A 14144-nucleotide genomic window follows, 5' to 3' on the forward strand; every position below is an offset into this window, starting at 1 on the left:
GTCAGCCAGCCCCTTGTGCACGTGATATAATTGGAGTAGTGTTTGCTTACTGACTCATCTTGTTTTTAATAGGTGAGAAACCTCAGCCTCTGAAGACACCCAAGAAGAGGAGCTATGGCAGTGCATTCAATCCTCCGAGTTCCATAAATTTGCAGGAAAACGATTCCGCGGCCACCAATATTGATCCGAACGAGGATCACAACTACAGTGCCAGCAGCATGGGTTCCCAGCGCTGTGCATCCAGGTCCAGCGTGTCTTCCTTGTCCTCCCTTGACGAGGTGTATGAATTTATTTCCAAGACCAGCCATGACGGGAGCGATGGCAGTGAAGGATTTCACAGTGAAGTGGATACAGACGTTGACTATGAAGATGATCCTCTTGGAGACAGTGGCTATGCATCACAACCTTGTGTAGATACCTCTAAGGAAAGTCAGTCTAGTAAGAAAGCATTCGAGGAATTATGTCAAGAAATCGATGAGGAGTTGAAAGAAGCCGCGGGGTCTCTGCTCCACCTTGCTGGCATCCAGACGTGCTTGAGTTCCTTAATAAGTACTGCAAAGACCCACTGTCACAAGCAAAGGAAAAAATAATATGTTTGTCAGTGTTGAATATATACATATATTTTTTTTAATTGTGGCAATACTCTTCTACTTTTACCCTTCACAAGGGAGATCAAAGCCATAAGAGGACTCACTGCTTTTTTTATTTTTGGCGCAAACTATAATTTAGCCATTTATTTTTAAATCACCACCTAAAAAGAAAAATAGAGTATTTGATCTTGTCAAATTAGAGATGCATGACTTGTGAAAACCTGAAAGCATACTTCTTAGTGATCACTGTTTATTTTTTTTCTTTTTAATAGTTGACTTTATTTTTATTTTAGAGATATGTTTGTTCAGATGCACACTGTGGATCATATTTACATCTCTGCTGGCCCCATCTGCAGAGGTGAATTTTGTTCTAAGGGCTCTGACTTCCATGTAAAGGATTAAAAAGGAGGAGAAAAAAGAAAAAGAGGGAAAGAAAAGGTCCTGGCCTTGGTTGACTCCTCCCACCTGTCCTCTCTTTGCTTTTTAGACAGGTCCTAGTGAAAACACTGGTGAAGCAACTCTTGAGTTGCTGCATTTTTTGGCCTATCTGACACAGTGGCTGAAAACCCTCAGGAGTTACTTTCAGCAAGAAACTAAACACCCCCTGGAGGAGTGGGATAAGGGGTAGCTGAGGTGGGTACCACCCACAGTTTCTTTTTTTCCCTCCTTCCCCCAAATGTGCTGTGTGCAGCTCAGATTCCTGAAGGAACATGGTTTGTTGTTTTATCTTAAGACACGTTGTGGGGTTTTTTAGGACAGGGGGTTGTCCTTTTCATGCGGATACGTGCATGCCTACACATGCCTTGGATGTGGCCAACAGTGACAGCTGCTGCCTTCCAAGTCAGATGTTGTCTTTGTGTTACCACCACTATTGAATATGTAGTACCTACACAGTCCTGCTATGTCTACCCTTCTGCTCCCCTGTACCGGTTTGGGAGGGAAAAAAGAGCCCAGCAGTTGTTGGTGGTGACAGTGCAGATGAGGTAGAGGCTTTAGCTGGCAAACAGCTGCTGAAGAGGGAATGTTGCTGCCTAATCTGAGACACAATGGAATCACTTCCTTTTGGATCTCTGAACCCCGAATCATAGGTTGTGCTAGGTTAGAAGGGATGCATCAGGATCGCCGAGTCCGACTCCTGGCCCTGCACAGGACCCCTAGGGCCCTTTCCACAGCACTGCTCTCCAGCCTCTCATTCCCCAGTCCATACACACACCCAAGGATGCCTATCCCAGGTGCAGAATCCAGCACTTGCCCTTTTAAACTTCATGCAGTTGGTGCTTGCCTATCTCTGATTTGCTGAGGTCTCTCTTCAGGGCCCCCCTGCCCTCAAGGGAGGCGACAGCTCATCCCAATTTAGTGTTGTTGGGGGTTTTTGCCTCTTCACCCAGTGTTTGCTGGTTTTGTCACATGTCCATCCATACCTTTTGTTTCCGAGATCACTGTGCCTTGTGCTGTGTGAACCCCATCAGCTTCCTGCCACATATGGGGCATCCAATGGGCAAGGCTTTTGCCTTTGGATGTGCATTGAGGCTCAGGAGGACCTCTGTTTTGGGAAGAAATTCCTTCACAATTCATTTTGCAATAAGAAAATCTCTTTATAGTTCCTAGATGTCCTTCAGCCAAAAATGTTTTGTGGTATGTTGAACTTTATCCTTGTTTTTTTTTTCCTTTTGAAATCAGTGGTGATTGCTTACATCTTCCTTTAGATAATGGCCTTTTTTTTTCTTTTAATTTTCTGTTAAAAAATGGGTAAGCAGTTCAGTTGGAGTGGCTTTTAACATTACTGTACATACAAAGATGCCTTAAGTATGTTGCAGAATTGTATACAGCTATCCAACGTCATCTTTCCTGTTGCTAAAAGGTAGCATGATGTGCCATAAACGTTCTCACCAAGGTGAAGCTGTTGCTTCCAGCAGGTGTTGGGCAAGCTGGTTGAAAATTAGGAGCAGAGCCACCTAGGAAGCCAATGTCCACTGTGGAGAACAGTGCTGGATTCAGCCAAAAGTTAACCTTTCCCTGAGGGGGTATTTTCCTGGCTATTTGGATGCCTTTCTTAGACTAGTGGGGAGGGGTTTTCCCCTTTTTCTTTATATTTGTCAGTCTCTTCATGAATACTGTCATAAACTATTTTAAATGCAAACACAGCCATGCTGCTGAAGGTCTGTTGCTCTGAGGGCCCATTCCAGTGCCTCTTGAAGACAACGGTGGTGCTCCTGCTGACTCAATGGCTGTAGGGTCAAGCCTGAAATATTTGAGGTTCTTTGTGTTTTGGAATTTAAAGCACAAACACTAGGAGAAAAAAAATGTGTCCTTTTTTTTTTCTTTTTCCAATTACTTCAGTTTTAAGAATTATTTGGTTTATTTCTGGAAAGGGAAGGAAAATACTCTGCTTCATTGCTGCTTTGTGTGAACACCTGTTAGGCTATGCCTGTAACAGAGCAACGTGTGCAGATGTGTATGTCTTCTGGCTATCACAAGTGCTGCATTAGCCAATTAGATCTGATTTTTGGATGTGTTAGTGATGGGTAGTAGGGGTAAAACTCGCCACTTAAAGGAAAGTGAATTACCAACACAGTGGTTCTTTGGATTTCAGGATGTGAAGATGTGAATGCTTGGTGGAACCGCTTTTTGCTCATGGGTTGCTTTTGAACTTTGATGGAGAACTGCAAAGAGCAGAGTTTGTGTCAGTGTGAAAACCAGGATTCAGATGCACATAAATACTGTGTAGCAGCCTGGGATTTTGCTCAGTGCCATGATTTCAGTTTCACGCTGTTGGAAAGGGGTGCAGCCTGGCTCCTGCTGAAGGTGGTTGCAGCTTTTCTGTAGCCTCCAGTGAAAGCTGGATCAAAGTCCAAGTATTGTGGAAATTCTGCGGCCGTAGTTGGATCTGTGTTTTGATTTGGTTCTGCATTTATTTTATACCTCAGATAAAATTGGAGAAGGTTAATACTCAGAGTGTGGCGGTGCTGCTGTTAACCCTGAAGCTGGTGATAATGACTTCAGCATATCTGAGGGGATGGAGCTGGGATGCTAACAATGACCAGTAAAAACCAATTACTAATCAAAGTCAGCAGTGAAAGCTGCATCCATCCTTACAGCTTTCAGCCTGGGAGAACTGGAGTTCTGGCAGTGGGGAAGCAATTGTAGCCTTTCCCTGGGACACAGAGCAAAGCTCTTCATGCTTTGCTGTTTTCCCTCTCTCCTTCCAAAGGAGAAGGCAGACAGTCTGTGCCCCTGACCTGTTCCACTGTGTTGTCCCACACCTCTGCCTGTACATTTGGGAGGGAAAGGCTGAAAGCTTAGATACAGAGCACCCCTCTTGGGAGTGGGAGAAGAGCTGCCCTTCCTTTCTCTTACATATCTATTGGATTTGGGTTTGTTTGCCACCTCAGCTAGAGACCCTGGTGTATATAGTATAAATGGAGTATTAATTAAAAGTTATTTTGATTGTTGGGCTTTGGGTTTTTTTAGTGACATATGTAAAATGTTGATGCCAATGGTTGACTTGGATACATTTTGGCAAGTAAAGTATTAATGAACCACATTCAATTCTTTAAATGCAGTGAAGAAGTGTATGAGGCTTTTGTACCTGGGAAGTTGCTCTGTTCAGGGTAAATCTGATGTGAATACTGTACAAACTTATATTGGCCTTCCAGATTCCAGTCTTAAATTTCCATCAAATGTCACATCAAATGTTTTAAAATCCAACTGTAAAATGGAAGTTGTGTGGTTCGCAACTTTTCATCAGCGTGAAAAGTACAAGCTTTAATTAAAGCAAAGTACACTCCTACATGGTAATAATGGTGTGGTCAGAATATTTATTGAAAAGAAAAGGTAGATATTTTAAATGTTGCACCTGCTATTTTATCTTAAAGCACATTCTTCACACCTAACTGCCAGTGCCATTATCAAGTCTGTTTTATAAGTGTACATTTCTTCAAATTAAAAAGTGCATAATTAAAAGTATTATGTTACTGCCATATAGTGATATAAAACGTTTTATAATTGCCAATTCATTGTAACTATTATTTATTTAAAAGTGAATTGTAAGAATGCTTTCTGATCAAATGAACCAGAGTTGTTTTTAAACCATTCCTGTTAGCTTGTTTCTAATGTAGCATAAACAATGTCCTTGGGTTTGTTTAGAATAATTTTGCCAGTAGGTGACCAATTCTAACCGTTTTTCCTCCGGTTTAGTCCTTTACCCGTTTTAAAGACGATTTACAGAAGTTTAGTTTTTTGTATGCTAATCTCTGTTAATTAAAATGTTTATAAATTTTATTTTTACCAAAGAGATGCAATTCATTATGACAAAATATTGCAGAATAAACTTTGTTTTATAACATTTGTGACTTTTCTGCCCACATTTTTCATTCAGATGATCAAAGGGGCTTTTCTAAAATAAACAGCATTGCAAACATAAAGCGCTGTGTTCTCTCTTTATCTCCAGACCCTGGTTCTGATCTCAGACGGTGCTGAGCATTCCACCTTCCCATTTAGACTTCTTCTATGAGACTGGACCAGTGTAAAAAGCCAAATGTGTGTTTCACTGTAGGTTAGTTAAGACTGTTGCATTCATGTGGAAGGCATCTGTAAAATACCTACCAGTCCGTAGCAGGATTTGCTTACAGTCAGATTCATCCATAGCTGGCCCATAATATTTGAAGAACATATTTTTAAGGCCAGGATTTTACCCTTTAGCCTGGAACTTAAAGAATGTTTTGACATCTTGGAAATTGCTGAAACACTACTGCGTGATATTTTGCCCTCCTGTGCAAAGCATTCATTTAAATAGAAATAACTTGAATCTTTTGCTGATGAAACTGTGATTATTTACTGTTTTGTGTCCATATTGCTACAGCCAAGTTGCTTGGATGATATGCAAAAGATCAACAACCTAATACAGGACAGGTAATTTAAAAAAATGTGTCCCTGGATAAAGCTTCATACGTCTTGTTTGGGGTTTTTTCAGTGTTTACTTTCCCTAGATACGATTTTTGATGTCTGTCAGGTGTTTATCCAGAAGGCCTTATGGAAAGCACAGCACACAGGTGGTAACACCCCCTCTTCACTAGCAGGGGTAAAACATTGCACATCCCACTTTATTCATGCCTCAGCTTACTGCTCCTGGGCCAGCTTTCCCCTGCAATGCACACACGTGTGCCCTTCCATGCTTGAGAGGCAGAAAGACCAGAGAGGGGAAACAAGATGTGACATGATGCTTATCTGTTAAAAGCAGACATTGGTCCACCTTCTCTATTTTTGTTTGTTTAACCTGCTAGTATCACTGAGTTAAGCTTGCTCTGTAGGATCTGATGACAGTACAACTTTCTCAGTAGTTGAAGTGATAGAGTAGATATTAACAAACACTTGCTTTCATTGCCATATCAAATAGAATTTCAGTCACACATTACAGAATACATATGTGCTATTAATATTTTTTATTTAGTGCTAATATACTGATAAGAGAACAACTGCTCTAATTAGTTTGGACAAAATCACACCTATGTATCATATGTTAATGATATCTTTCTAATTGTTATTCTCTGTATTATGCTGAGAACCTTGAGCTCATTGTTAAATTTCCCAAGAGTTTTCCTCTGTTATGGCTTTGCTGGAAATTACCCTCTGTATGAAGCCACAACTCTCAAAATAAAGCATTAACTGAAGCAATTATGCACTTCCACCATCTGTATTTTAAGGACAGTTGTTGAGGACATACTTCTTAGATTAGATTTATTTTGAAAAAATGGCTGTCTAAATTTGACACAGAATATGGTTACTCTTTCACAGATTTTGAGCTTACAGGTACCTGTAAGTGTTCTTAGTTTGAGCAGTCTGAGTAAATACATGTACTTGTGAACATCTGGTGTGCTTAGAGGCAATAACATCGCAGTCCAACAATGTTACTGTGAACTTTCCCAGCATATTTAGACATAAAAACTCTTCCCAGTTTTTACCCTTGAGGTTTATTCTTGCCTCTGAGATGGCAAAGCAATATCACCTCTGCTTGAATTTTCAGTCTTCGGGTCAGTTGGATTTCTTCTTCTCTCTTTTCTTCCAGAAGGCTCTCCTGAAAGCTGCCTGCTCTTACCATTATAAACTACTTAGAGCTAATGTGAAATTATTAACTGCTGTCCGCCAGTGTTAGTTTAAAGAGGTCTTTGTTAAACACCAGTGCGTTTGTTTTCCTATTGCATCAGTACAAAAGCAATCATTTCCCTCCTTAGACTCTTGACTTATTAAACAAACCAAGACTATTTGTTTTCCTTTTGGAAGAGATGATCTTCATTCCTCTAAACCACTTTTCTGTACATCGATTCCAGTTAATTCAGCCTACCAGCATGTGCACGAGAAGAGTGAAAACCACTCTTCTTGAGTGCTTTTCTTTGAAATCTGGCTTTAATAATTCCCTGCCTTTGCAGCACTCTTGGCTGTATGTCCTAGGCTTGGCATGGCCTTTACCCTGTCACATGCAGTTGACTAATCCTGTTATCAACTAATATGTCCTTATCTTTGTTCTGCTCCATCACTGCCAACTGGTGAGGCCCCAGTCAGCAGAAAAAGTTCTTAGTTCATGACCTGGAAGTTGATTTAATGAGATCTGTCATGATCCTGACTCTCTGTGATCCCTCCTGGTAACCTTCCTGCTCACCAGGGGCTCCTTTTTGATGCAGCCTGTCCCAAAAAAGGAAGAAGGTCTGTGCTCCTTCAATGATCAGAGAAGGACATTCTGTATCTTAAAACTAGGTATGTCTACCTAGTGCTGCTTTTATGCTGGTTGCTATAATCTCCATTTCCATGGTATCTTGACTTTCCAAGCCTTAATGGTCAGCATACTAGCTTGGACTGAAGACCCAGTTTCTTTATCCAAAGACACTGGTAGCAGTGAAGCATTTGAATATTTTCATGCCTAGAAATGCAGGTTGGTCCCTATCAGACCAGAAGCGCTCACACTTATGTGCTCTGAAGTTGGCAGGCAGGCACTCAGAAAAATTCTGTAGATGCCTGTATGGACGTTTAACACAGCATCACTTCGAAAAAAAGATTTTTTGCCTCAAAGGCTTTTTTTTAAATTTCATTAACTTGGTATCTTGGTTTCTTACTAAGATCCAGTAGGTTCCCAGTTGTTTTAAACGCTAAAATTAGCTCAGCAAACTAAATTTCCAGTTATTTTCAGTAAGGGTACATTTTATTCTCTATCATAAGCTTTGTACGTATTTTCTGAACTGCTGGTGGAGGTTTCCATGCTCTGAATACAGTCAGAGCTCCCCAAATAGCAGCCTGCATTTTGCTTTGCTTTTGGTGCTGAGGAATTTGAAAAGATGACAAATCCACCTGTTGAGTTTGGCTGTGTTGTGCTGGCTGACACAGACCTGCCCTTTCACACAGACTCTGCAAGCCCTTTCGTGGGCCAGGTAAGGTATAGGCAGAGGCGGAGCCCTTACAAAACAAAAGACGTTTCCTTAAATCTCTTGAGTGGCTGCACAATTCTGGGTGTGATTGTGGTGGATGCTACCTTAAAAAATGATGCTGTCGTGCTGCATGATGTCACCTTGACCCAATCATAACCCAGTTTCTGTGAGCATGATGTTAACTCCCCAGAGAAGCATCCGCTGAGTGACAGCAGCATCCCATGCAGCCGTTGCTAAGCAACAAGATTCGGCTTTCAGCAGGATCTAATTTTAAAGTATTTAACCCTAGATCTGTCAAGGTTCATTATTTCCGATGTGGTTGTTAATCCCTACTTGGTGGTGGTGTCCAACTTCACAGATACCCTGATCCTCGCAGTGCTGCTGTTTTGTTTATTATACATAATGTCTCATAAAAAGAGGGGAAGCCCAAATGCCCCAGGTAGAGCTGAGTACCAAATTTCCTTTTAGCACTGACCCATACACAGAAATATGGGATGCAACTAGAGGTGAAAATTGTTCACTGTTCTGTGAATCTTCCTTTCTTTGTTGGCTTTGTGCAAGTGGCTCATCCCTGCTTTCCTTCTAAGGAATGCTGGATTTCAAGTGAATGAATGCTAGTGGATGGGAAGCTGGCAGTAACAATTAAGCTTCAATTTTTAGTAATATTATGTATCCTCTTGTTTCTTGCTGAATTTCATCTAGGTCAAGAAGCTTGCCATATTGTTTATGGCCATTCAACAAAAATGGATGTAATTTGGAAATTTAAGGGATTTTTAATACCACAAAACTCTAACTCTTAAATTATTAAATAGAATATTTACAGATAATTATGAAGTCCTAGAAAGAGGATTTTTGTTCACAGGTTTGTTTTTTTTGGGGGGGGGGCTTGTTTGTTATTTGGTTTATTGTTTGTTTTTTGTTGTTTTGTTTGTTGTTGTCAGGTTTTTTATAGTTATCTACATTTCATTTCTTTCTAAAATGTAGAGACCCGGAAGCCTATTCACATATTTTACCAAAAAAATAGAAAATACTTCTGACCAACTGTGTCACTCCGTGATTAATTACTACACACATCCCTGTAAGTGCATTCAATGCTACCTTCTTAAAGGTATGTGATATCTCACTCAGCTGAAATAACTCTGCTTGTACTGGTCAGTATCATAACCACAAAAAAACACAAAACAAAACAAAACCCCAAACAAAACACTGAGAACTGCACAATTCCCCTTACCCCAAAATGCAGCATAATAAAAAAAAATAAATTAGAGTATTCATAGTCTTAAAAAAATTAATATAGTTTATTTCAGCCTCATAATACCCCCTAAGATTCTTCCTCCTCCCATTGTTAGGATTCAAAATGAACACTGTGTTGCTCCTCATGCTGTTTCTCCTTCCCGGTTCATACTAATCCACTAAGACAAACCTGTCCCCAACAAGGCACTTTTTCCAGTAGTCCATTTGATTGGAATACTCCCCTTCTGCCTTTCAATCCTCCTCAAGCATTTCCCGTCCACTGCTTCCCGTTCCCTTTCCCACCGGGCTGGTGCTGTACAAATAACTATTTATCACTGTCTCCTTTGTGGTGGTGTGGCTTCTCCCTGTGCTCTGTCAGTGAGGAACCCTGCCCACATCTCCTCCATCCCTCTTCTTTTTCCATGACAGTCTTTACACATCAAAGACCTGCCTTTAGCCCAAATTATTTCCAGAGGCTCCACGATATTTTTAAAAATTAAAAAAAAAAAAAATCATGAATGGTAATAGGTAAAAATGTTTCCTAAACTACTGGCAAATCTTTCAGATCTCTCTCCTTTCTCTGCTCATGTGCCTGTCTCTGGAGATGAGAAAATCAAGACAAAACCACGTCACCTTTGCTTCAGGTAACAGCCCCTGTTTTTTGTGGATGTTACTTGCATGGGTGACTTGGGACTTCTTTCCAAGGCTTACAGGTCTGTGTCCACAACTGGTGTATGTGAAAGAGCATCCACTTCTCACTGTACAATCTTCACAATGCTCCTCAATTCAGTCTTCTGTCTTTCTCTATGAAATCAGGCAATTTGTCTCTCAGAATTTAATGTATATGGCTTTTATTTTTCTTTCTCCAGCAAACGTGCAAGACCGTGGAATCTGAGTGCAGGCAGTTTGAGCTGGGCCAAGGTTTCTCAGCCATGGCTCCTGCAAGTGTGAAGAAAATCAAGGAATGAGGCTGTAGATGATGTGTAGACCTTCAACAAAAGATGGCAGAGCTGGGGAAGATGTTTAATTTCCCCGGAAGAGGGGCAATTCTGCATTCAGAAACAAAAGTAGGAATCAAACCTTTTTAGCTGTTACTTTAGCTGTTTAGCTGTTCTGCTGTTTTATGGAGTGAGTATCAGTGAGGATTTGCTGTGCAGGTACAGACGCTGTTGCACGCAGGGCTGGTACGGGTTGTGCCCAAGTGGAACGTGAGCTGCAAAATTCAGCTCTGACTTATCACAGGCAGCTGCCAGCTCAGTTTTTCCATCTTCTCGTTCTCAGCAATTTCTTACTGTACAAAGGCACCGCTCCCTCGGCCTTGCACACACCCTATAGATGACTCAAGCTATTTATCCTATGGGCTGGGAAGGGACGTGAGAAAGACTTGTTCTCATTTCTATTTTTAACTGCTGTGGAAATACTGAAATTATGACAATGACCATAATAATTATTAAAATAAACTCTTCTGTGAAGTGCATATCTCTACATGCATATAATTTTTTTTTTTTTAGTACTTGGCTTTTTTTTTTTTTATTTTATCAGCACAATCAGACTTTGAAGAGGTGAAAGGTTATATATAACAAGCAGTTTGTTACAGAGTCACCATGAGAAATAACGAGCCTGTATTGTGAGCACATATCCTGCTGTTCGTACTTGCCGTTGCTACGATAACAGAAACAAAACACCAGTTTAGGGTGTTTGCAGCTTCCGAGGATGTGGTTTATGTGCTGCCTGTGATAGTCTGATGACTGAAGATGGCTCCCTTCCAATCATTTTTGAATTTTTGTCTCTTAGAAACCCTTTTGTTGTGAATACTTGTAAGCATGTAAGTGATGACAATGGAGTTTATTTTTGCAAAGCATAGGAAACATAGGAAACATTCTGGATAATTTGAAATATTATTCTTTGTTTATTTCTTTACCTGCACCTATTCACAGTGTCTGTGACACAAGTTCTGACTAATCGGACAGAGGGGGAGGCACTGTTTGAGCAGGGAAGAGAGGATAAACGAGCTTGAAAATAGGGCATTTTGAAACAAGCACTGTAATTCTTAAATAAATTAGCTGTCTTGAAACATCATCTAAAATTCAACACCCATTATAGTAGCTGCTGAGCACATACAGAAGGAAAGCACAGCCTCTGTTACACTGCCTACCCTTTGCTCTCCGTTCTCCCTCATGAAAACCAACAGGACAAACAAAACTGCCATGACCCTTGTGAAAGGGATTTCTTTGCTTGACACATCATGTTTCAGCTTGCATTAAGTTCTGCTGCCATCACCTGTGCTTATATTCACGTGGGTGGGTTTGCAGAAGGTGGTGCTTTGGGGGTCCTGTGGCAAACACCCGACACTGCCTGGCATTCCACTCCCATGACCTCTCTCTCTCCGAACTTTTGCCACCAGGGTCAGTCCTTTGCAATCAGTGAGTCATTCCCTATGACACCGGCAGCTGCCACATGTGCCTTGTGGTTCTGAGAGCCAGAGCCTGGATAACCTTGACCTCCAGGGAGAGAGGAGAATTAAGAACGTGCTTGCGAGGAAACAGAAAAAGAAAGACATTTTTTCACAGCTGAAGTTTGGGGAAGTACCACTGCAGCTGCAACGGCAAATCAAAAGGACGAATCTGAGAATTTCCTGTGATAAAGTTAAAAAAACCCCAGCAGCAAACAAGCCACATAACTTCTGTCACCTGTATGTTTGGGGAGCTTTGTCTGAAGCTGTTCACCAAGTAGCACCATAGAGCAGTGATAAATTACAACACTGCATGTTCCTAGCATTATAGGGACTCCAGGATCCATGAGAAACTGGGCAAGAGGCAGTACCACTTTAAAATACCAGAGGCTGGCCTGATGCTTAAATGCACTGAGGTAGAGCTGTTCTGATAAGCCTAAAAATCCCACAGTCAGCTCTCAGCCCTAAAGCAATAAAAGCACACAGTTTTTGATTCACTCCATTCACTTGTGTTTTAAGAAACTGGCACTACCTCCTATGATAAACGCTGTATATAATGTACACTTAGATCTTGCCACTCTGGAGGGATGCAGGCAAGTAAATTCTGTGCTCCTCCACTCTGAATGCTCGCTGCCCAGTCAGAAACACTGTTGTTGTCAGTGGGAAAGCAATTCATTCTGCTACAACTAGGCGCTGTAATTCTCTGAGCTCTCTCTCTCCCAGCTTTCAGCTGTGAAACCTCTCTGCCAGCATCCACTGCACCACACAGAAGGATAAAATTGTATCACAGAAGCATCTTTGAATGCAGCACAAACAGGAGTATGGTGTCTTGCAAAGTATGTTCCAAGTATTTCAACGTAACATTCCATGAAAGACACACCCTAGAAAATGCAAACCTAAAAATACAGGTTGGAATCAATTGTAAAGGCTTTTAATAATTGTCCAGTATAAAATTTACTGCATGTAATTTACTACATGTAAGGACATACCATGGAAGGCATGCTGCTGTTAATCCCGATGTAATGAACAACAATTCCAAACTCCATTTACTTTGCTAAGAACTTCTGTAGGGAATGCAAAATGGAGTGGAAGAAGTAGTATATTGTGGCTGTAATTGTTAAAAACTAGAGCTTTCTGATTTCTTATTCCAGTATTGCTATTTAAGCTCTTCTGGTCAAGTAGATGAGTAATGACAATATTTGTTTTGCTTATTTCCCCTTTCAGACTTCCTAAAAATGCGCAGTGCTGTTGTTGGCAATATGGATCAGCAACATGTCCTCCAACAGTAAGACTTCCCGTGGAGATACAAACATATTTACTAATCTGGTCACCATATCATATTTAGGGCTTGCCAACTCCACTACTGCGATAAGCAGAAGAATAGCACACACACCATCAAAGCCTCAAGCCTAAGGAAAAAGATTAGCTTCCATTACAGGCACCTACTATCTACTCCTACTTAAAGGGGAAGAAAGACAAAAGGAGGTAAGAAAATGATGATTTAGGCGCCTCTAGCACTACCCACTACTGAGGAAGGGCTGTGAAGACGCTGTGCTGAAATCAAGTGGAAAAAATGATACCATGGAAACTGAACAAAAATAATAATTTGCTGTTACATCTCTATCCTAGACCAGGAAGCCCTTAACCTGCAAATCACCAGATGCTCAGCTGGTGAAATCTCATCACATTTTTGCCTTATTATTTTCCTTACACATCTGTTTCCAGTCATTTTCAGAAACAAAATCCTGCATTGGCTGAGTATCTGGAAGGACCAAATACACCTGTTATGATATTTTCAGTTTCTGCTCGAGGAGTGCTGACGGCATATGCACATTTAAATGTTTGGCAAATCTGAGGATAAAGAAGAAGCAAAGAGAAGATAATTAACAGAGCCTCAGCAGTCTCTGAAGGAGGATGGCTGAATGCTGGAGCCATCAAAGGTGGCTCTGAAAGTCCTGCATGTGGAGGCATCAGAGAAGGACACCCCCTCCCCATAAAACACAGGGTGCTCCAAATCACGGAATCTTTAGGGTTGGAAGGTGCCTCTGGAGATCATCCAGTCCAACACCTGCCAAGGCAGGGTCACCTGGAGAAGGTGACACGGAGATGCATCCAGGTGGGTTCTGAATGTCTCTAGAGAGGGAGATCCGTGACCTCCCTGGGTAGCCTGTCCCAGTGCTCTGCCACCCTCAACTGAAAAAGTTCTTCCTCGTGCTGAGGTGGAACTCCTTGTGTTTTAGTCTATGGCCATTGCTCCTCCACCCCTCACTGGGGACCACCAAAAAAAAGTCTGGCACCGTCCTCTTAACAGCCGCCTTTGAGGAATTTAAATGTGTTGACAGATCCACTCTCAGCGATCCCTGAGACTGTGGAATTGAGCCCCTGCACCTCGGGAGCAAACCAAGGGCACTGCAGTGACACAGGACTGCCCGAGTTCCCTTCACTGGGACAAAA

The 14144-nt window shown here is 41.4% G+C and overlaps 1 protein-coding gene across 4 annotated transcripts in view; it reads left to right on the plus strand.

Annotated features, from left to right (window-relative positions):
• FOXN2 (forkhead box N2) overlaps window positions 1-4934 on the plus strand; it is a 33117-nt gene extending 28183 nt beyond the window's left edge. For all 4 annotated transcript variants that reach the window (XM_050316703.1, XM_050316702.1, XM_050316705.1 and 1 more), the window contains exon 6: window positions 73-4934. In XM_050316703.1, coding sequence (XP_050172660.1) covers window positions 73-590 — 518 coding nt within the window. In that variant the 3' untranslated portion in view covers window positions 591-4934. The remainder of the gene's footprint in view (window positions 1-72) is intronic.
• The last annotated feature ends 9210 nt before the right edge of the window (window positions 4935-14144 follow it).

Source organism: Myiozetetes cayanensis, unplaced genomic scaffold (assembly GCF_022539395.1).
Source record: "Myiozetetes cayanensis isolate MyiCay16 unplaced genomic scaffold, myiCay2020 scf2-11, whole genome shotgun sequence".
NCBI lineage: Eukaryota > Metazoa > Chordata > Aves > Passeriformes > Tyrannidae > Myiozetetes > Myiozetetes cayanensis.